The sequence below is a fragment of the Globicephala melas genome, chromosome 8 (genome assembly GCF_963455315.2).
Source record: "Globicephala melas chromosome 8, mGloMel1.2, whole genome shotgun sequence".
Taxonomy (NCBI): Eukaryota; Metazoa; Chordata; class Mammalia; order Artiodactyla; family Delphinidae; genus Globicephala; species Globicephala melas.
In genome coordinates, this window is record NC_083321.1 from 65,688,500 (window position 1) to 65,712,047 (window position 23,548).

Here is a 23,548-nt window from a genome sequence, read left to right on the forward strand (position 1 = left end):
GGGTCCGTGCGCCCGTCCGGGAAGATCCCACATGCCACGGAGCGGCTAGGCCCATGAGCCATGGTCACTGAGCCTGCGCGTCCGGAGCCTGGGCTCTGCAACGGGAGAGGCCACAGCAGTGAGAGGCCCGCGTACCCCCCCACACACAAAAAAAGGGTCTACTAATCATTACCTCAAATCGAATCAATTATCAATCCTTTCCCCTAACAATATACAAGGTTTCATGTCTCCAAATGAACACACGTTCCAAAATTATGAAAGATAACTTTAAAAAATTTAAATACAACCCCAAGTACTAGAAACATATACTCTATTTGAGTCCAATCTTCACTGCAAAAATTTCTTGCCATGGTATTTTAGTGTCATGAAAAGCTGGCTGCCAATTTTTCTGTCTTTATACATAACGCAGCTAAACCGTTTAAGAATTATATAACTACATCTAATAATTACCTGTTAAGGGTAGTAGACTGAGATATGCTACTAACTAAAATTGCACTTATGCAAACTTTTCTGTATAAGAAGTCCATTAATACCAAGAAAAGAAAAACACTCAAGGAGCTTAAGAAAATAATCATTTTAATCTATATAAACATAATTCACACCCAAACGTATTAAGTTCTGCCAGAGTTTCGGCTTTCATAACACGTCTTAATATCAGTTTTCTTTGTGAGCTCTGCACTGCCTCAAAAAGTAACTATCCTTTAATGACTTCAATTAGCATAAACAATCTAATTCTGTGATACCTATATTTAATCAAATACAATATATAATCATATTGTATCACCTAGAATTGTCAAGCTGTTCATGAAAGCCTTAAAAAAAAAAACCTCCAAAAGAATAAGCTATTTTGTTTATTGAACATGTAATAACTGTCATAAAGCAAAGCTTAAATATTTACTTTTCTGATATCCTGATGTATTTCCATAAGCCTTTTAGTCAACAACTTTACAAACACTTTTCCATCAGGGAGGCCAGATCTTTGTAACTAATAAAAGATTCTAAGAGGGTGTAGGCTATAAATTAGGTACAATTCAGTCATAACACCATACAAAGACCTTATAAATAGTCAGGAAAAAGATGTTTAACATTATTGCTTAGTCTCATAAAATGGTTAATTTTAACCAAATTGATACCTTTATACTCTTATTTATAATGTTTCTTATACTCTTAAATCATACTGCTTAGCCAGTTATATAGGTACTGATGCAATTTTTAATCCAATTAGTTGTAAATGAATTGAAATTTGTTAATCAATACATATATTCCCCGTTACTACTTACTACACTACCTCAAGTTAATGCCCCCACAAAACATAATTGATGAGTGGAAAAAGCAATGCAGAGCTTCATCTCTTTCTTAAAGATTTTCAAGTATCATAGGAACACAAACTCATGAATAAACTAATTAAAAATTTGACATTCCATCTTGCTTTACTAATTACAGGATAAAAGAAAGAAATGTAAAAACAAATGCTTCTTTACATTTCTCTGATTAACATAATATACTACGAAATGCTGTAACTGTTGTGAGCTATTTTCTAGCTGCTTCAAGTATAAGACACAACTACAGTTCTATTAGTGAGGAGAAATGAATAATCAGTCTTAGGTAACTCAAAAGGGATATGGGAGGCACAAAAAGATAAACTGACTTTGGCTTGGACCTACTGTAGACCCTGAAATGCCAGATTCATTATCAACAACAACAACAACAACAACAACAAGAAAACAAGAGTACAGCAGCAAGCCACCACTTCACCACATATTAAGGATTCTGAAATAGTCAATAACTTTCTCTTCCTTCTCAACTCATTCTGTTGTATCTTCTTTTTGTTTTTCCTGGTTTTTGGCTGCAGGCAGTTCAAGGCTTGCCCATTGCATAGGTTCAGCTTTTCTCATGGTAATTTCAATCTTCGTTGCAGTCATAGTTACATAACTTCGCTTTACATCAATCACCTGCAACATATCAAAGAGAATTACAGTACACCTGGGTGCTTTTATTAGTTTTAGAGGCAAGTAGGTTGAAACGATAAACAAGATTTCATGTCTATGCCTATGCCTATTGCTAAGAGTCAAAATTCCAAGCTTCTAAGGCCATTTCTATCCCTAGTTTAAACTTTTTGGTAAGAAATAATGGTAAGTTATATATACACTTTGCATCAATGCTTACTAAAGTACTGTCTTTTATTATACAATGGTATTTTAAGTATTAAGAAAAAATTCTGCTGGATTCATAATACTTACACCCCATAATTTCACATTTTGATGAAATTCCTTCTCTCCTTCAAATACAATGTGCACATTTAACTGAAAAAGAAAAAGTTGATTAATTGATCAAAACCAAAGTAAAGACTTATGATATAAAACACTGATTATAAAAATAAGAAGATACTGATAAAAATCATTTAAGCTATTTTAATGAATTACCAATATTGTACTTTTTTTAATTTGGAAAAACCATTAACCATTTTTAAACCATTAAAAAACCAATACTGTACTTTTTTTATTTGAAAAAACCATTAATTACCAATACTATACTTTTTTAATTTGAAAAAACCAAGAAAAATTAACTTGGAGTTTCATATTGAGAATTAAGTTCCATTATTATTTGATATTCTAAGCTACTACAGTATCTCCATGCTTCAGAAATAACTACTATGCAGAAACCTTCACTTAAAGTAGTTTCTGTGAAAGTAATTTCAAACTAATTTTCAAATGGGGAAAATTAAAAGATCTTAAAAACAGCTCAAACAAGATCAATATTTTATAACACATTAACATTAATAATAATGTATAATTTTTACTCAAAGATATTTAGTGGGGCTTCCCTGGTGGCGCAGTGGTTGAGAGTCCGCCTGCCAACGCAGGGGACACGGGTTCGTGCCCCGGTCCGGGAAGATCCCACATGCCGCGGAGCAGCTGGGCCCATGAGCCATGGCCACTGAGCCTGCGCCTCCGGAGCCTGTGCTCCGCAGCGGGAGAGGCCACAGCAGTGAGAGGCCCGTGTACCGCAAAAAAAACAAAACAAAACAAAAAAAGAAAGATATTTAGCGTACTTACCAATGTACTATTTGCTACTACCTGACTAAGTTCCGGAAGTGAATTTTTAGCATATACTGAAATGGTGACTTCACCCCCAGTCTGATGCCAGTCATGTCTACATGGAACAACCTTTTTCCCCTGTAATGTAAGAGAAACTTTATGAATTTACAAAGTGCCACATAATTAACCTCTTAAAAAGAGTAATGTGACCCATCTAAATTGAGAACAAAAATACCACACAAAACTGAGCCCTTAATGCTTTTAAGCACAAACAACTTCTAAAGCTCCCATCAAGAAGTTAAACCAATAAAATAAAATACAAACAATCTTATAGCTTTATGATTTGAGAACACACTTTTGAAGACTGAAGTGAAAAACACATTTGCTTAGCAGGATAAACCAGACAACATCTTAACGTCATGCATAAGAACTTTCCATTTATTTTCTACAAACTGAAATTTGGGAAAAATAATTGATTAGTTGTAACTATCTGTTGTTGTTATTGAATACTTTCCTCTCATAATAACATGCAAAAAAGGGTGAGAATTTGTGGAAGTAATCTTTTGATTACTATTATGAAAATATTATTACCTATGAGTGATACACTGCTATAACTAACTATCTGAAAGACAAATTATGATTTGTTCTATAACTGAGGGTAATTTAATGCAGGAAACTGCGAGACACTACTGTTTTAAAAAGTAGTATTTATATATTCGTACAATTACACTAACTGAATTTAAATTACTTATATGACTTACATTTTTTTGCCCTTAGCCACCTGGCTTAGACACTCAATACTCGATAACTACATGCATTAAAAAATAACAAAAAATGTGTTTCATCAAGGATCATACTATGAAAACTTTTGTGCATAAAACATTTTATTTTTTCAAACCAAAACTTTCAAACTTTTGAACCTTGGAGAAAATACAGGGAGATTTCACTTTTTACTAATAAAACATTCCTAGAAGTTTTGTGGCAGATAAATTATTATAACTTAATGGATACATTTATAATACCTAAACCCATGTGTTATTAAAAAGCAGAAACTATAAAATATGCAAATGTAGGCTAAATGAATTCCTAAAGTAATTTGAACATAAAGACACACATACTGAAAAGGTTCATTGTCTTGAGGTTATTAGTGCCAATACAGCACATAAAACTAATTTAAGATACATTAATAATAGCCAACAAACGTTTATTTAGCAAATAATTGCTTGCCTTCTTACAATTTAATGGGATTTGGGGGGATTATTTACACAGACACAAGTCTTTTTAAAATACTGTTAGGGAAGTAGGTACTGATGCTTTCTCTTCTCTTTTGATAAATTTCCTGGTAGCAAGCAGAGGCTTTCAAAACAATCCCAATAAAACAAGGGTGCAATCCTTCTCTTCGGCCACTAAGAGTATTTGTACATCTGTATATGGTTGAATGATGTTAAGTGGCCAAAAGAGAATCAGAAGTCTAAATGATTAATAACATCAAATGACCAGAAAAGTGATTTTTAAAAAACAAAAACTGGGAACAAGGTATGGAATTACAGAAAAACATGCTTCAGTTTAGGCTAGCTTAACTATTTCACAAAAACCTACATATGTGCATCAACATACATAATGGCTATTTTGATCAAAGAGCAGTGCTTTGAGAGAGCTTGACTCAGATTAACTTCAGTTTTTAGGCTCATCAAACTTTACTGTGTGACGGAGAGAAAAACTTGTTTTTTTAAATCTAAAGACAGAATGATCTCAAATCTCTTCAAAATGACTCAGATAAATACACTCCAATAAGCTATTTTTAAAATGCTACTTACAGCATCCTTTTTAGTCCACGTGTGTTTCCCTGTTGTACAGCCCTCTTGGGCTAAGAATGTATTAAAATCAGAAGTTTTTCTTCTACAACAGCTCCAATATTTCATCCTGTAAATTATTATAGAAAAACTTCAGCAATAAAATCTCACAATCAAGTTCAGAAGTGTTAAGTGATAAGTGACTTAACCAAAAAAGAAATAAGTGTGTAACTTTAGTATCTTACAAGTGTCTAAATTACTAAACAATTTAAAACTGCCAGAAGACTATGAGAACCTACTGTATAGCACAGGGAACTCTACTCAATGCTCTGTGGTGACCTAAACAGGAAGGAAATCCAAAAAAGAGAGGATATATGTATACGTACGGCTGATTCACTTTGCTGTACAGTAGAAACTGGCACAATATTATAAAGCAACTACACAAAAGTTAAAAACAAAAAACAAAAAAACAAAACAACACCCCCCGCCCTTCCCCCCCCCAAAAAACCTTAAAAAACTACCAGAAGACTAAAGTTAAAACCAGAATGCCATTTAGTATAGCAGTTTTGGAGTTCCTGAGTGAAGATGCTTAAAACCATCACAAAATCCAAAATCAGCTTTTCACTGGTAGTTTACACTCCAGTTTCCTCATGAAGCTACCATGAAGTGGTATGACCAAAGATAGAATACGTTCGTATTTTAATAAACCAGCAAAGTGAGAACGTGCAAACAACCTAAAAATAACTGTTTACACAACCTATGATGGTCAAGCCCAAAGTAGGTGAAATCCACTATTATTTACTTGAGAAAAATCTAACACTGGAAGACAAAAATTACAGTAAAACTTTGGGTTTGAGTCCTGAAGAATATGGAAACAGAGTGGAAGATTTTAATACAGTACTGCGTTTCTATAAACTACAGCATAATATACTGAGAGGCTCTCAACTGAGAGCTGTGGGAAAGTATGGGTTTTCTCAGATGCCACAGTGTTGATGTCTTAGTGTCCCAGGGCCCAAAATTCCAAATGTCCTACAATGCACAGCACGGTCCTTCAAAGAAAAAAAAAAAAACCAAAATACACCTGTTCAGCTCAAACAGAAAGTATCACACTGTAACAGAAGGGAATACAGAAAAAACATGAGGTTTGAATCACAACGGCCACTTCACTATAATTTTGTTTCAGTTTTCCCATGTGTAAAAAGAAGACAAAACCCACATTTCTAGGTTACTGTAAAAATTATATGACAATGTAAGTAAAATACCTAATATTGCTGCATGGCATTTAATGTTTGAAGGCATATTAACATTTCTAACATCTACCATAAAGTTTTAATTAGCCTGGTATAAGTTACCCTTCATGGAAAATAGGTACTCCAGAATGATATACACAGACTTCTTCTAGACTCTGTGGACCCTGATATGTCTAAAAGAGAAAAAGAGACAAAAAATTAGTTTCACATCTCAGTGTTACATTTCACATGTATTTGCAAGTACTGGTGACCTCTATGAACTATGAAAATGCCCAAGAGATAACAATTACCTAGAACATTCATAAATTCACCTCAGGCCATTCCAATAAGGAATGAAAAATGATTCCTTTTTGGATATGCTTAAGTTTCAGTTCCCTGTGAAAAAGGCAAATATAAAAGTAGGCAAAAGGATGTATTCAGATACTTTCAGACTTTTGCATATGAGGACACACCCAAACATATTCAGGTATGTTCTATAAATTTACAGAACAATATTGAAACCAAGAGATTAGTACTCTCATCAGAAATACAGTTATAGGATGATTTATGTGCATAGTAAACTCTGTGTGAACATTATGAATTAAAATGGAAAATCTAATAAGCAATTCTGGAAGTCCCAGATGATGATTTCTTTTTCCTACGAAGCGTAAAATGAGCTGCAGACCTATATATATATCCAGGGTTTGTCTGGAAGATCCGGGCCCCATTGCTGCTGTAGATGAAGGCTCTACAGATGAATTCACAAAAAGTTATGTTAATAAAACATAGATGCAGCCAATAGTATATTTTCTGTCTATTTTGGTATTTACAGCAACCACCCTACAGTTAGAGAAAATAGAATTCTGTACATTTACTTTTTGTAAATTCAAATTACGGGGTGTGTGTACCTCCTGAAGATATTCCATAGGCACACAAAACTCAGTATGTTAGATTCTGAACTTACACCACTACTGCCCCCCAAACCTCCTACTCTTCTTCCCATCTTATTTGATGGCACCATATCCACTCAGTCTCTCAAAGCAAAAATTCTGTAAGTTCTCTTCAGTTTCTCTTTACCCTCTACCCACATGTAGTCTATCACAAAATCCTGTCAATCTGACTTAAAAATATCTATCAGTTTAATTTGCTAAACTTCCTCATGATCACTAGCAGATTTTAGGCAATGAAACTATGCTAAAAGATTCTAATTAATTTCTCTGCCTTCAATTTCTGGACTCTACTACCTAATTAAAACACGTATCACTCTCTTGTTTAAAGTCCTTTAATTACATCTACCTCACACCATATACAATAATCAGTTCCAGCTCGTTTGCACATTTAAATGTGCCTCTATATATGAGAAAATACTCATGGCCCTAAAATAAACAGATATCTTAAATAGGATATAGAAAGCCCTAGTCATAAAGGAAAAGATGAACAAGTTGAATTTCATTAAAATTGAAGAGACTCTGTTTATCAAAAGCCATTAAAGCCATTAAGACAGTGAAAAGGTATATAGCCTCTCGGACAAAGGACCTGTAGCTAAAACATATAAAGAATTCCTAAAATCATTAAGAAAATGTCAATTTAATAGAAAAACAGATAAAAAAGATTTTGGACATGTCACAAAACAGGATATCCAAATGGCAATAAACATACAAAAAGGCAGTCAACATCATTATCAGGAAAGTGCAAACTAAAACCACAATGGGTGGCTTCCCTGGTGGCGCAGTGGTTGAGAGTCTGCCTGCCGATGCAGGGGACACGGGTTCGTGCCCCAGTCCGGGAAGATCCCACATGCCGCGGAGCGGCTGGGTCCGTGAGCCATGGCCGCTGGGCCTGCGCGTCCAGAGCCTGTGCTCCGCAACGGGAGAGGCCGCAACAGTGAGAGGCCCGCGTACCGCAAAAACAAAAAACAAAAAAACCACAATGGAAACATTCCACATCCACCAGAATGGCTAAAATATAAAAGACTGATATTACAAAGTGTTACCAAGGTGTAGAACAAAAGGAACCAGCCTAATATATTGCTGGTAAGAGCGTAAATACAACCACTTTGTAAAACTATGTGCGAGTATGTTAAAGCTAAACATACATACACACACACACACACACACATACACACACTCTGAATCAGCAACACCATTTCTAGTCATATACTTAAAAGAAATGTGTACATGTATCCTAAAAGTCATGCACAAAAATGTTCACAGTAACATTAATCAAAAAACTTTATAGGACAGTAGAAAGGATAAATTGATTGGTACATTCAAACAATGGCATGTTTTAAAGCAATGAAAATGAACAAATTACAGCTACATGAAACCAAGATAACCAACATTTTATTAAGCAAAGGAGGACAGACACGAGTACCTGTTCCATGATTCTATTTACAGTAAGTTCAGAAGTAGGCAAAACTAATCTATGTTGATAGAAAAAAGTGGTTACCTTTGGGAGAGGAAATAATGAATGAGAGGAAGCATAAGGAAGGCTCTGCTTTGTGAAAATTCCTTATGCTTATATAGAATTAACATATTTATATATATTTAATGTTATATTTCAATGAAAAAACTTAAAAAAAAATTTCTTCAATGGCCAGCATGACCTAAAGTAAGGTTTTGAGCAGTATAGAAGCCTTTCAGGATCTAGACCCTACTTATCTCTTTTAATCTCAACTTTACATCAGCAAATTTTGTACCACTGTTATTGACTATTTTTTGTTTTCTGTATATTACTGCTGTCACCTCTGCTTGGGATATCCTTTCCCTTTTTGTCCATTTATAGAACTGCCATTCACTTCTCAAAGTTCATCTAGGATACCTTTGCTCTGATCTTCCTCCATTACCCTACCACTTGCACGATATCTCCCTCACCCCAAGAATTAATCATTCTCTTTTATCTACTACTTCTACCTTATACACATGTGAATGCATTCATATTTCCATCTCTAAATGAGCAAGGTGACATCAAATTTAACATGAAGGAAGACTGCAAACCTGCCCCCAACCCTAACTCCATTTTCTCCTTCTCAGTTAATGGTGCACAAATCACCTAGATCAGGGGTCCCCAATCCCCAGGACTCGGACTGGTAGCAGCCTGCGGCCTGTTAGGAACCGGGCCGCACAGCAGGAAGTGAGCGGAGCTTCATGTGCCGCTCCCCATCGCTCATGTTACTGCTTGAACCATCCCCCCTGCCTCCACTCCGGTCCGTGGAAAAACTGTCTTCCACGAAACCAGTCCCGGGTGCCAAATAGGTTGGGAACCGCTGACCTAGATGCTTCACTTCCAGTTTATTAGCAAGTCCTGCTAATACTTCCAAATATCATCCATTCCACACGTGTTTGTCATGTGCCAGGCATTGTTCTAAGCACTCAAGACACAGCAAAGAGAAAACAAATAACATTCTTTCCTTTTAAACCTTAGTTCAAAAGGGGAAGGGAAGGGAAAGTTAGATGGGATAGAGCATAAGCAAAATAAATATGTAAAACAAATAGTGTGTAATAAGGTGGTAAGTGCTGTGGAGAAAAAAGGAGAGTATGGAATGTTGGAGGGTGTGTAATATTATATTGAGTAGGCAGAAAGAAGCCTCACTGAGGTCTGAATACATCCTACATTTAACCACTTCTCAAAAACATATCTTAATGCCTGGTCTCCAGAGTAGCACCCTAGCTGGTTTTCCTTCCCGATTCCACTCCTGCCCCATTAAATTTGCCACTTATCAGCCAAAGACATCTTTTTCAAAGCCCCTCCTTAAACAGACAATGGCTTCCTATTACACTTCCTATTACACTTCCTAAAGCCCAAACCCCTCACTGTAGCTTATAAGGACGGACCTCCATAATCTTGCCGCCTCTCATACTCCCTACTTTCACACGCTTATCAAGCCCCCACTGACCTTTCTCATGATTTCTCGAGTAGCCAAGTTCTAATGCCTCTACACATACTACTCCCACATCTACTCCACGGTTTACATAACTCATCTGCTACATTCTTCAGAATTCTGATTTAGTGTCACCATATCAGAAAGGACTTCCCTGACAAGTGCACTTAAATACTTTTACTCTATCTCCTTGTCTGCTTAATTTTCTTCAAGTCTACCTAAATTCACAGCATTTAAAAACTTGTTATCCTTCCCCCAAAATTAGAATATCAGCTCCATAAGAACAGAGATTTTGCTTTATTTAATACTATATTCCCAGCCCCTAAAACAATGTCTGGCACATAGTAAGTGTTCAGTAAATGCTGACTGAATTAGAACTATTTATTCCCATGATCTATTAGACACGGTGCTCCTTAGAGACAGTCTCTTATCCATGTTAATAGCCCTGCTCCATGGAATAGTGCCCAACACATAAAAGACACCCAAATGTTTGTCTAATTAAGTCAATTACTCTCTTTTCTCAAAGGTAAAAATTTACTTCCATGACAGAAACAAATTTTACAGTATATACCTTTGAACACCCTCCACTTTTACATGAGGTTCCAATCTTAATTTCATCACTGTCTTCTTCTACAACAAAGAAAAAAACCAAAATAGAAACATTAAAATAGAAGTTTACTGTAGTGCTATTCTTAAAAAGTAAACTATTTCATAACACAAGTATTTAATAAAATAATCTAAATACAAAAAAACCTGATTTTTAAAATGATTTTAGATAACTAAGTTTTCTGTGTGACCTTTCATGTAATACACTTAAAAGCTAATAAGAAACCAACTACCATGAGTAAGTCTTGCCTATATCCCCAAACTGATATATGACATGACACATTTCTATTCTGCAATGCAAGACTATATCCAATAACTTAACCTTACGTAAAAGAGAAATCATGAAAGGGTTTTTTCCCCAGATACCAGGTGTAGGTCAGAGAATACTGAATATATTTTATATCACGCACAATGAAACATTTACAACTATCAAAAAATTTTAACTCACTGTTAAAAAGTAATGAGTAATAGAAGAAAAAATTTTTAATTAACAGGTTCTCATTTTTATTAAAGACAAAATGGAATAATCCACATATTCATTTTGTGGTTTTACCAGCATTCAGTAAACAAAAATCAAAAATAAGTTCTTTACTACAACGTACTCCTTTTTTTTTTTAATTGGGGTATAATTGCTTTACAATATTGTGTTAGTTTCCGTTGTACAATGAAGAGAACCAGCTGTATGTATACATATATCCCCTCCCTCTTGGACCTCCCTCCCGCCCCCCTCAATCCTATCTATCTAGGTCACCACAGAGCACCAAGCTGAGCTCCCTACGCTATACAGCAGGTTCCCACTAGCTATCTGTTTTACACATGGCAGTGGACATATGTCAATCCCAATCTCCCAATTCATCCCCCATCTCCGTCTGAGTCTACACGTCCATTCCCTACGTCTGCGTCTCTATTCCCACCCTGCAAATAGGTTCATCTGTACCATTTTTCTAGATTCCAAATATACGCGTTAATATACGGTATTTGTTTTTCTCTTTCTGACTTACTTCACTCTGTGTGACAGTCTCTAGGTCCATCCATGTCTCTACAAATATGCTACAATGTACTACTTTTTCGCATTTACATACAGTAAACTACACTGCTCCTATCTCTTTTAGATAATTGGTTAATTGAACAGAAAAAATTACAAAATACAAAACAAAATCTTACCTTTCTTATTTTCTTCATTCCCCGATGATAGTTTAAGTTTATCAAGTGCTTGTTTTAGGGAGGCAGATATTTTTAATTCCAAATTTGTCATTGGTTCATCCGGGCTGGAGAATTTGGAAACTTTATTACCATTACTGATGTACCAAAATATTTCTTTGTACTAAAAATATACTTAAGGCTCTACTTACGATACGCCAAATGCCTTGTCAATCAAGGTTTTCTCTTTAAAAAGTATTTTACAATAACTGCTATTAATACAGCTACATTTCTAAGTCTTAGCAGAAAAAGTTCTGATATTAAATATCAAATAATCATGCTATTGTCAACACATTAAATTATTAATCAGTAGGGCTAATGGGAAGGAAGTAAAGAGTAAGAATACAAATTTGTTAAGATGAGCAACTCCAAGGAAGGGACTGCGAAGTACCTTTACATTCCATGCCTAAGCAAAACACTGAGCATGTAATAGGCAATAAACAGGTACTAAGTGAATCCATATCCCTACTGGTAGAGATAGTTCACTTTATGTGGACACTAGTATATGCATCTATAAATTCAGATACGGTTATATCACAAGGCAGTTTTAGCAGGGTTAAAAAAACAGTAACAACCATGTCCCCTAACACTTCACAATGGTTTAGTGTTATATGTACAATCTGGTTAAGGCACTCAATATGTGTTAAGAATACTAATAAATGTAACAATAAAACTGAAAATCCTAGGTTATTCATTCTACATCCTTAATGAAAAACCTACTGATATAGGAGGCACTAACAAAGTACACAAAAACCTATATCCTCTGTCTCTACAATACTATCTAATGAATTTACGATAAAATATTTAATTTCTCTCACTTTCTCTTAAGTGAAATTAGTAGCCCATAATTTTAAAAAAAATTAACTCATCCTGTCAATTATAGTAGACTCCACTATAATATTTAATAATGAGCCATGCCAAAATTCTTGGCTTTTTCTGACATTTTTTTTCCCATTGGCAAATCAGCCTGTAAGGCATTTGATAAAATTTCTCATGGTATGAATAAGCTGGATATAGAATAAAATCATCCTAAGTAGTTTGGTTTAAAAGACAAAATAAACATGAGAAAGTCTCTTTGGGTTCTTATCTTGGTCGGGTATAATTCAAGATGCTATAAATTTATTTACATAAGATCAATAAAGCAAAAGCTGGGAAAATCATGAGTCCACAGTGTGAATAAAAATATCAACAAAGGCCATGTTTGAGGCCAAAAACCATCTGTTTTTTTAAGTCCTGTATTTTGGTTCTAAAACAATTCAATACTCAAGTGCAATATGAAGACGACCTGGTGTACCCAACATGCACGTGTGGGATTGTAAAATAGTCTCTAGTGGATCAGGAGGTGAGTATGAAGTACCTGTGTAATTCTACTGCAAAATGACCAAAAGCTATTTTAAAAGTACTTTAACAAATATGCCATGTAAATTGAATACATTAAAAACTGATCAGTAATGAGACTAACAGTTTTTAGGCAAACTGTTAAAAGATGAGTGACTAGGCTTGTTCTAAGTGGCAAAATATGGACAAATGAAAGAAACAGAATTTGACTCAATACAAGGAAAAGTTAAATACTGAGTAACATTAAAATGAATTGCTTTAAAATAGAAGTAAATTCTTCTTCAATAGAATTATTTGAAAGGAAATTAAATATTTTTCTATCAAGAATGTTCTAGAAATTATTTAAGAAACAGTGGTAGATTGGAAAGGAAAGCCTCTAAGTTCTTTTTCAACTCAAACTGATTCCCTGACAAGGCCGATTCTTTTACAGAACTCCACTATGCCACCGTGAAAAGGATACACACCAAGGCACAAGAAAGATGTGTGGCTCCCCCGCCCTTAGCATAACTGAGTACACAGTGAACAAATCTGTACTGCAGTTCTACCGTGTATATGCCCTCAAGGGAATAGAAATGAAAGGCATTATCTAAGAGAAAACCAAATGGTTCAAAGTGGGTGAACTACACAGTAGCTGCAAATGATATTACGCAAAATCAGAAGAGGAAATACCAGGAACAAATGCTATTATTCAAGTGCGACAAAAGTATACAACTGTATAAAGTATACCTTGGCCTTTTTATTGCTTCTATTGGTTTAGGGGCTTGAATGATATGCTCCTGAAATTTGGGTTTCAATTCAGATAGTTCTTTCTTCTCAGTAGTCTTGACTTCAGGTTTGACTGGCTCGGGTGGCTTCTCACTATTATGCCTTCCTTTCGTACAGCCCTGTTGGTGAGAGGTATTCATTCACTGAGAGTTAGCCTATCATCTACTTCACATGCCATGACAGAAATACTATTGTTCAATTCTTTATTAATAAATTCAAGGGCATGTTTTCTCCACTTTTAACACACTGACTTATTTTAAGAAACTAAAAATAGAACTCTAAACTTAATATATTTGTAAATGAGTTCTCACATGCGAATAATGCATTAAAAACAGGCCTTTAGGGCTTCCCTGGTGGCGCAGTGGTTGAGAGTCCGCCTGCCGATGCAGGGGACACAGGTTCGTGCCCCTGTCTGGGAAGATCCCACATGCCGCGGAGCAGCTGGGTCCGTGAGCCATGGCTACTGGGCCTGCGCGTCCGGAGCCTGTGCTCCGCAACGGAAGAGGCTACAGCAGTGAGAGGCCCGCGTACCGCCAAAAAACAACAACAACAACAAAAAAACCCAGGCCTTTAAATTACACTTAATAAATATCTACTATACTTATTCTATAAAGGTGCAGCATAAACTTGTTTACAGAAAACAAATTCTGGAGATCTCACACAGAGAATTCTACAAGTTATTTATACAAAAGGGCCCCAATTTGAGTCTCAGTTCTCCTACTACCTACCTATATAACCTCGAGCAAGTTAGTTAATCTTTTTTTTTTTTGAAACCACCAGTTAAAACTTTATTCAAAGAATAAGGCATAAACATTTTACAGAGAAATTAAGTTTAAATGTTTTACTTCTATTAACAACAAGGGTAGTTGATTTCAACAGATCTCAAATTCCAAAAGAGTTCATATATAGAGAGAGACATACATGGCTCCAAAAACTTTATGACTTTATTATTTTTAAAATTATTTTTAATTACTTATTTTTTAATTGGAGTATAGCTGCTTTACAATACTGTATTAGTTTACACTGTACAGCAAAGTAAGTCAGCTATACATAGACATATAATCCCTCTTTTGTGGATTTCCTTCTCATTTAGGTCACCACAGAGCACTGAATAGAGTTCCCTGTGATATACAGGTTCTCATTAGTTATCTATTTTATACATAGTATCAGTAGTGTATATATGTCAATCCCAATCTCCCAATTCATCCCATCCCCCCTCTTTCCCCCTTGGTAACCATTCGTTTGTTCTCTATGTCTGTGTGTCTATTTCTGCTTTGTAAATAAAATCATCTATACCAATTTTTTGAGATTCCACATATATGCGTTAATATATGATATTTGTTTTTCTTACTTCACTCTGTATGACAGTCTCTAAGTCTATCCATGTCTCTACAAATGACCCAATTTTGTTCCCTTTTATGGCTGAGTAATATTCCATTGTATATATGTACCACATCTTCTTTATCCATTCCTCTGTTGATGGACATTTAGGTTGCTTCCATGTCCTGGCTATTGTACATAGTGCTGCAAGGAACACTGGGGTACATGTGTCTTTTTGAATTATGGCTTTCTGAAGTCAGTTTCCTCATAAGTAAAATGGAGGCAATGGCATTCAGATCTTTTTTGAGAGGATTAAATAAAACAATAGAATACTTCCCATATCTGGCAGGTGGTAAACATTCAATAAATGCTAGCTACCTTTTCTATATTCCATTGAGTTATACATACATTTTAACATCCCTGAAATCATAAGGTAAATCGTACGTCATTTAATTAACAACTTTAGATTTCTTTCTTAAGAGTACACAAAATAACAGTGCATCTCTATGGTATCTTAGATATGATAAAAATTTACTGTTCCTAACTGAAAATGCTTTAGATTGTTGCGTTCCTTCTTTTTGACGGTCTTTTAAGACTACTAACATCAAACAACAAGAACCTACTGTATAGCACAGAGAACTATAATATCTTGTAATAACCTATAATGGAAAAGAATCTGAAAAAGAATAGGTACATATATAACTGAGTCACTGCTGTACATCTGAAACTAACACAACATTGTAAATCAACTATACTTCAATAAAAATAAATAAATAAATAAAATAAATAAATAAATAAAAAGCTAGAGGAAAAATAATAAGCTGTATTCTAGGCTGTAATTTTGATGTATATAAAGGAACAAAGTACACTAGAAATAAAAAAAAAATGGCTGCTATCAAAAATAAACCTAGGGCTTCCCTGGTGGCGCAGTGGTTGGGGGGTCTGCCTGCCGATGCACGGGACGTGGGTTCGTGCCCCGGTCCGGGAGGATCCCACGTGGCGCGGAGCAGCTGGGCCCGTGTGCCGTGGCCGCTGAGCCTGCGCGTCCGGAGCCTGTGCTCCGCAACGGGAGAGGCCACAACAGTGAGAGGCCCGCGTACCGCAAAAAGAAACAAACAAACAAACAAACAAAAAACCCTAAACTGACAAGTGGTTAATTAATATCTTGAAACTTTAATCTCAAAAACAGATAAATTCCTTATTTTAAATGCCACAGAAGGGAGGTGAGTAAAAGAAAGGTACTATCTGTGAGTTAACAGGGACTAGTCAATAGATGTCCAAAATCAGACTCCTCAACTCTGGAGCTCCCCATAATATGTACTTTTTGGGAGATAATCTAGGAGAAAAGAAACCCATTAATACTTACTGCAATGCTTAAAAAATCAGAAAAATCAGTTGTTCTTCTCTTACAGCAAGACCAACCCTAAGAAACATAAGAGGGAAAAAAAAATGAAAACCCTATTTGTATGAGAACCACAACCCACTAAAACACTCTATTTGGATTTATCTCCTTGAATCCCGAAGTAACCTGTATACACAACAGTTTTATAGTTTTTAAGTGTTATAAATAATTCACCTAATCAAGTGAAATGATCAGTTTTTGACTTAAAAAATGAATTAACCAATATTAAAAGTGATTTGTGCTGTGACCCATCATGAAAGGAAGCACCTTGAAATATGGAAACAGAAATTGCTCGTTTTCAAGAATAGTACTTGATTTTTAGAAGAAAAGCAATCTATAATTTCTAAAAACTATTTTAAAGGATCTAGGGAGTAAGTGAAGTGCTTTACTTTAAAAATCCATTAAGTTAGAGATAATAATTATAATAATTCAGTTTCTAAACAAACTCAGCATAGTTGTTCCTCAACAATAAGCATTCTATTTTCAGAAAAACATTAATTCATGTAGTAGCTTAAGCACTGTTAGATCTTTCAAGGTTAAATGATCTTTTCAGCTAGAAGCATACAAATATAGAAACTGTAATGCCGTATGAGATTTCTGAACGAAGTATCAAGCAGCTAAACAATAAATGGTTTTAAGTTATCACCTATAATTCCAATGTAGTACAAAGAATAAGGAAATAAAAATGCAGCAGTCTCAAAGCTTGGGATGTCTCAAATTTGGACTAAGAGTCAGCTTTGCACATATCCATCTGGGCCTCACTGTTTTTCTCAATGTATGCATGAAGAATTTGGTAGTGACTTTTTTCACAATACGCCCTTGAAGTTTTTTAAAAGGAAAATGTTAAATATTCTACAATTCATATTTTCCTTTATTCTGAAATTTAATTTTCTTTTACTCTGAACTGAAATATAGATCAAAAATTACTAATTATTACAAAATTAAATATAAGGTTTAACTAATATAGATAATATTGTCACCAGTAAAGTTATTCTATATGAAAAAAGCTTTACTGTCTCAATTCTATATGAAGAATTAGGTATTCTGGGAATATTGGGATACATACATGACATAGATTGTTCCCAACTGCCGATCTGAGATCTATGGTAGTCCTCAGTAAAATGTGAAAAGGTAATTAAAGTATGTAAGCATAAGGTTGCAAACTGTCTTTTCTTAAGGACTGGTCTTTTCCCTGAATATGCCTTTTCTAATTTAAATATTAAAATGTTTTTTTTTTCTGTTAATGCAATGTTTAACTTCTCACTTGATTAAATAGAAATCCTGAAGATCCTGTAGATTTTGCCTGAAATCTCACTTGATTAAATAGAAATCAATAGAAATCAAATCTCACTTGATTAAATAGAAATCCTGAAGAAATCCTGTAGATTTTGCCTGAAATCTACAGGGCTGTGGAATTCAGTAGGCTTGGAAAATCTAAGTCTTCATATGTTTATAGAGACAATAATAAACAGTAGAATCGGAGTAGAGAAACAAAAACACTTCAAAGTAAAATCAGTAAGTTTAATTAATCAGAGTAATTAACAGTTGGGTAGTAAAAAGAGGAGCAATGGACTAAATGACTAGAAAGTGAGTGATATCATTACTAGCAGCAGCAAACTTGAAAGGCAGGCTATTTTTGGAATAAGGGGTCACTTCAGAACTCGTCTGTGCTTGCCAATGACACAGATAAATGAAAATATGTTGTATAAGTCACTGGCATAGAGGTGACAAGAATAAATTAAGGACAAGAATGAATGAGCTGAATGAGAGAAAACAGGAAGCCAAATCTGAGAAGTGAAGTATGCCCATGGTTAGGAGACAGGAGGAAAACATCACAGGAAAACAAAGTAAAACAAGAAAAGCAAACACAGAATAAATGGCAATTTAGGAAAGATAAAATCCCCTCACCCCCAGCAAAAATAAGTATTCCCACAGAGCCACAGTTTCCATCCCCATAAAAGCTTGTAAAGAGGCTAAAAAGATGTAAGGAAGAGTCAGATCATAATTTGCCCTACTGAACGTTTGTTCTGTTTTTCTCACTCAGAACTAACCATATTAACATAAACTTGCTATCTGCTTGTACCATTGTTTATATGTAGCTAACAGTTAAAAACCAGTAAGGTCCAACTACTCCCTGAAAGGTAAAATTAGAAATTCAAAGGGCATCGATAATATATAAACACATAGGACTGTTTATGTTCCTAAGAATACCTAAAACCATGGCAGCCACACTGCAACAGTTTCTTTTGAGATATACAAGGGAAAATGTACCACATTATCATCAATTTTAAAAGATCAATAAACCCAACACAAAAAAACCTGATCAAACAATATTCTATTATTTCTCTAAATCTACAGAACATCAAGGAAAACAGGTGGCATCTCTTTTCTGTACAGTATTACTCTAAACTTTCATGTCTGTCCCAAGAGTGGCACTGTTTAGTATTTATAATAATGTTCCCTAAAATTCAGAGCTGTTCTTATTAAACAGCACCTGCCTGATATATTGAAAGATTAAGAAGTGTTATGGCTTCTACAATTGCTTTCATTTCCCCTCAAAGTGAAGAAATGAGGGGCACTGAAAGTGAGAACTGGGATAAAAGTAACAATTTTATAACTGGAAAAGCTCTTAAGATCACCATCTACTGTCCTCTTTGCCTTTAGTGGAGCACTTGCTCAAAGCACCCCAAAATGGTCATTAAGAAAGCAGAGAGTCACAAGCTGAGGAAAAAAAAATGAGAAATTCAAGATTTAGTATTATACCTCTGAGTTTACTATACAAATGTGAAAAGACTGAAATGTATCAAGTTCCTACCTTTAATGCATCATGAAAGACTGGAACGCCTGGGTGGTATGTGCAAGCGTCTGGTCAAAAACAAAAGAAAAAAAAAAACACTTTATAATGAAGAAAAATCATCATTTCCTTCAGTGTTAACATATAACCCTTTTTCCATATGCAGGTAATACTTTTCTTTTCCTTAAAAATTCAGTAATGCTCGAATTTGATGCATGACACACAGTGCTTAATATAACATTGTATTAAAATAGTAAAGGTTAAAATTCTCATTTGCGTAAGAAAGCTATAAATAAAAACACAAATAGTTCAAGTATAACAAATTATATTTTGTATTCCTCTAATCTTCGTTGTAAAATTTTTTAGTACCCGAACTTCAAGCTCTAAATTTTGACCATCATATTCGGTTTTTACAAAAATACTATCAAATTTAAATGTTCTTATGTGCATCGATCCATAAAGGTTGCCCAAGGGATTACCTAAAAAGATATTTTGGAAGAAAAGGTTCAAATTTTAAAAAACTGATACAATATCTAATTGCTAATTTAATTTTCCTACACAGGTGTCAATTCCTAGATATAAACCTCATTAAAAAGAAGTTTAAATTCTACAATATATTTTCAGGCTTGTCATTGATTGTTAGTCTATTATTTCCCTACCCCTTCCCCATTATAACACCAAGTTTTACTTAACTCTTATGAAAATGGACTTATTATAGTCTGCAATATATAGAATTACATTTAAAAAAACAAAACAACAGATAACAGACACACATTCCCTAGCTAGATAGCACCATGAGCTCAGAAAAAGCAGGTCAGCTCCACACCTGTGCAATTTTCTTATAAGGCTACTTTGCTCAGACTTTCACGTCTGTTTAGCTCTCAATTGTCTACAACCTCTGACTCCTGGTGTCGCAAAATGATTAATTTCTGGTACTTTTCTCCCTATCGCTGTATTAAGTCAGTATGTTTTCCTTCGTTACTACCTAGAGACCATTCTAGCTAATGAAGCAATTAAAGTGTCAGGTAGTTTCATGGTACAGTAAGTAAGCCCAGTTTAGGAAGATGCTATTAATTAAGGGTAGTAGTGGGGCTGAGGGCTGAAAAAGGAGATTCAAAGTAAAAATGAATATGCAGAGGAATATGAAGTTGAGAGGGGAATCAAAGTAGAGAACAGGTAGAATATTTTCAAATATCAAATTTACATACAGTCAGAGGCATAAAACACATGTCTGACACAGTAAGAGGCATGATCATAATAATGGACAGTTCTGGCAGAATGGCAGCAGGAGTGAGTCAGGTCTTAACCATACAACTAGTATAAACAAAATTTGAAAATCACTGCTAAATAACAAGCAGATGGACACTTTCATCTTTAGTGTTTCTTTTCTTTTTAAATCAGGTTTGCCAGTTTTGCCCAAAGTAATATTATGGGCAAGAAGCTACAACACAGTAGCGATTAAGAGCCAAGGGCTTTTAACAGAGTCCGACACGGGCTCAAATTCTGCCTCTGCCTCTTGCAGCTGTTTCAGTTTCCTCACACGTGTGGATTGAATAAAATATTGTTTGTGAAGAGGTGTTTCTTCCAGAATAGCTGTTTTTAACATACGCAAGTTACCACGTCTCTTTAAAACACTCATTTAACTTTTGTTTCAAATGAAAATGTCCTATCATCTTAGAAAGGAGTCTTCTTATTTTAGGCAATACACAAGGTCAAACCTCTCCCATCCTATAAAACTTTCTCCTAATCAAGTCCACAGTTTTCTATTAGCTCTTGTCCTTACTCCCTAGCCCCATTTTCCATCAACCAATTACTTGGAGTATTTATTCTAAGTCTCTACTATAACCCCAATTTTGCTAAAGCGGATAAACTTTAAGCAACCTTAATGGAACTCTGCTGAATTTAATACGGTTGACGCTCAATGCTTGAGACTGTCTACTCCTCTGATTTTTCTGGCTTCCCCCATCTCTTTCCTGGGCACTGTACCATTTCACACACACAAAGCTGACTTCCAAAAAATTGGCTGTACCTCCCCTTAAAATTAGGCTGGTACATAACACCCTATAAATAAACATATTGTCCCATTCAACAAAGCATCAGTCTTCCCTTCAATATTAAAGTAAAATGTGTACAGACACTAAAGCAATTTACTTTTTACGCAGGCTACCAACAGTTAAGGGCTTTGAAACCCCTCATTCCTCGATGTTTTCAGCCACTTAAGTCTCACAATTTTCTACCTGAACTTCATATTAATATCATAAAAACGATTAAACTTACCTTTTTCCTCAGAATCCTACCAAAGATCTTATCATTTTAAATTATGTCCCCAATTCACCTGTGCACCAAGATAAACACTGAGACATCTCAAGAGGTGAAAAAGATTTTTTAAGTATCTATTTTAATCTTGTACACAATGAAGAACCATGTTGCTACCATGCTGAACTGTGCTTCTCTATTAAATGCGTATAACACTACACACTTCACAGAGTTGCTGTCAAGGTTAAATGAAATAACATAATAAAGTGATAGACCAATGTCTGGCATATAGAAAACATACAATAAATGCTAGTCGAATTGAGAAAGTGTTACAATGCTTACAACTTTCAAGGATTCAACTCACTTCTTTATCCCATTCACCTATCAAAATTCAAATCCACTGGTCAGGTTCTATTCTTCACCTAGTCTAATCACTAACTTTCACCTTACATCCTTAACTCTACACCTGGGTGCCATAGAGGACATTCAATCACTGTATCCTATAGACCGCATGGTACTAAATGGAAAGACCACTGCAAAAATACCCAACAAACATGGCTACAAAGTAAAGGATGAGGAATGTATCTCCCATTTGGGCGGATGTATCAAAACTTAACAGCGTAAAAATACAAAATAATTTTCTTAACCAAGAACGTTTTAAAGAGTAAGGTTAAAACAAGTGAGTGGATCGAATGAATAAATCGACAGCAGGCTTTCAGACAAATACACTTCTATACTAATAGAAAGAGGCCGAACTTAAACGCTAGGATAACCCGCCCGGGTTAACGCTAGGATAAGGCCTTCCAGGCAATGTCGGTCTGCCTCTGACACACGGACCCAGCAAATCAACCGCAAAGCGAGCCCAGAGCTGGTTAACTTTTGATTCCTTTAAGAGACGCTGTGGGGGGGGGGGGGCGAGGATAAACATGCTCTAAATTCCAGGCCAATTAGAGAGTGAGCGGACGACTTAGGCAAACACGTGCGCCCGAGGGGTAGTGGGTCCGTGGGTCCGGAAGCTGCAGCGGGAGGGGTTCAGACGTCGTTGCCTGGGCGCCCCCAGAGCGGTCCCGCGCCCTTGGGCGGTCAGGCGGGAGGGGAGGCCCGGGGCGGGAGGCAGCGCGGTGCCGGCTTGCGCGGAGACCCGGGAGGCCCTCCGGCCCAAGGGCGTCCACGGGAGGAGGTGGAAGGGAGGGAGGGCCGGCGGCGCGCTTTCCTTACCATCGGAATTGGTCTCGGGATCGAAGCGCTGGCCGCAGCCTCGGTTGTAGCACAGCAGGGCCATTTTCTCTTCCCACCGCTCCGGGTCAGGGTCAAACGCCCAGAACCGCCAGACACTGCCTTTACAACTCCCCTGTCGCAACCACCCGTCTGCAGACTGGGGCGGCTGCCGGCTTCCGGAAACGGCCAGTTCCGCTTCACGAACCTTCGCGAATTTTCCGGTCGCGCAGGCGCACAGGCGATGGGAAGAGGCGGAGGAAGCGCGGCGGCCGGCCACAGGCGGGGGCCCCTTTAGGTGGGACTACGATGGGTAGGGGGCCGGGGTCGGAGATGCAGCCAAGATATTTGCCGGAGAGACCTTAAAGGCTGGAGATGTAGGCATCCGGGGCACTGACGCGCTCTCTCCGGATCTCCTCACTCATTGGCTGCGGGTATCTCGCACAGCGAACGGACCGCCCCGCCCTCTCGGCCCCCGTAGCCAGTCATCCTGCTTCCTTTCGAGACTGAAATTACCCGTAAAAGCCTGGTCGATTTGTTTGCTCCTAAGCTGCCTGAGAGTGATTGTAGAGTCGTTCAGTATTTCCGAATCCTCTTCCTGGAACGTGGTTGCTTAATAAATGATGAGGGGGATGGTGGACGAATCTCCCTCTGTGCCTCCACTGGCCTGATCTCAGAAGCATTGAAGAAGTGTAGGCATCGGGAGCAGTTT

At 36.3% G+C, this 23,548-nt stretch overlaps 1 protein-coding gene across 1 annotated transcript; it reads right to left on the reverse strand.

Moving 5' to 3' along the window:
* Positions 1 to 559: 559 nt before the first annotated feature.
* Positions 560 to 23,211, reverse strand: CHORDC1 (cysteine and histidine rich domain containing 1). The gene is made up of 11 exons (XM_030883788.3): positions 22,840 to 23,211; positions 19,387 to 19,436; positions 16,536 to 16,592; positions 13,811 to 13,968; positions 11,711 to 11,814; positions 10,512 to 10,570; positions 6,184 to 6,254; positions 4,856 to 4,961; positions 3,057 to 3,176; positions 2,241 to 2,303; positions 560 to 1,952 (listed from the first exon to the last, which is right to left on the reverse strand). Exons 1-11 carry the CDS (start codon positions 22,901 to 22,903, stop codon positions 1,806 to 1,808), a joined length of 999 nt encoding a protein of 332 aa, XP_030739648.1. The 5' UTR covers positions 22,904 to 23,211; the 3' UTR covers positions 560 to 1,805.
* Positions 23,212 to 23,548: the final 337 nt, after the last annotated feature.

Excerpts from the sequence above, each read along its gene's own strand:
- CHORDC1 (XM_030883788.3), bottom strand. The coding sequence starts at position 22,903 with ATGGCCCTGCTGTGCTACAACCGAGGCTGCGGCCAGCGCTTCGATCCC. Across the intron at positions 10,571-11,710 it reads GAATGAAGAAAATAAGAAAG|AAGAAGACAGTGATGAAATT; the intron begins GTAAGATTTTGT and ends TCTTTGTTGTAG. Across the intron at positions 1,953-2,240 it reads AAAATGTGAAATTATGGGGT|GTGATTGATGTAAAGCGAAG; the intron begins GTAAGTATTATG and ends GATATGTTGCAG.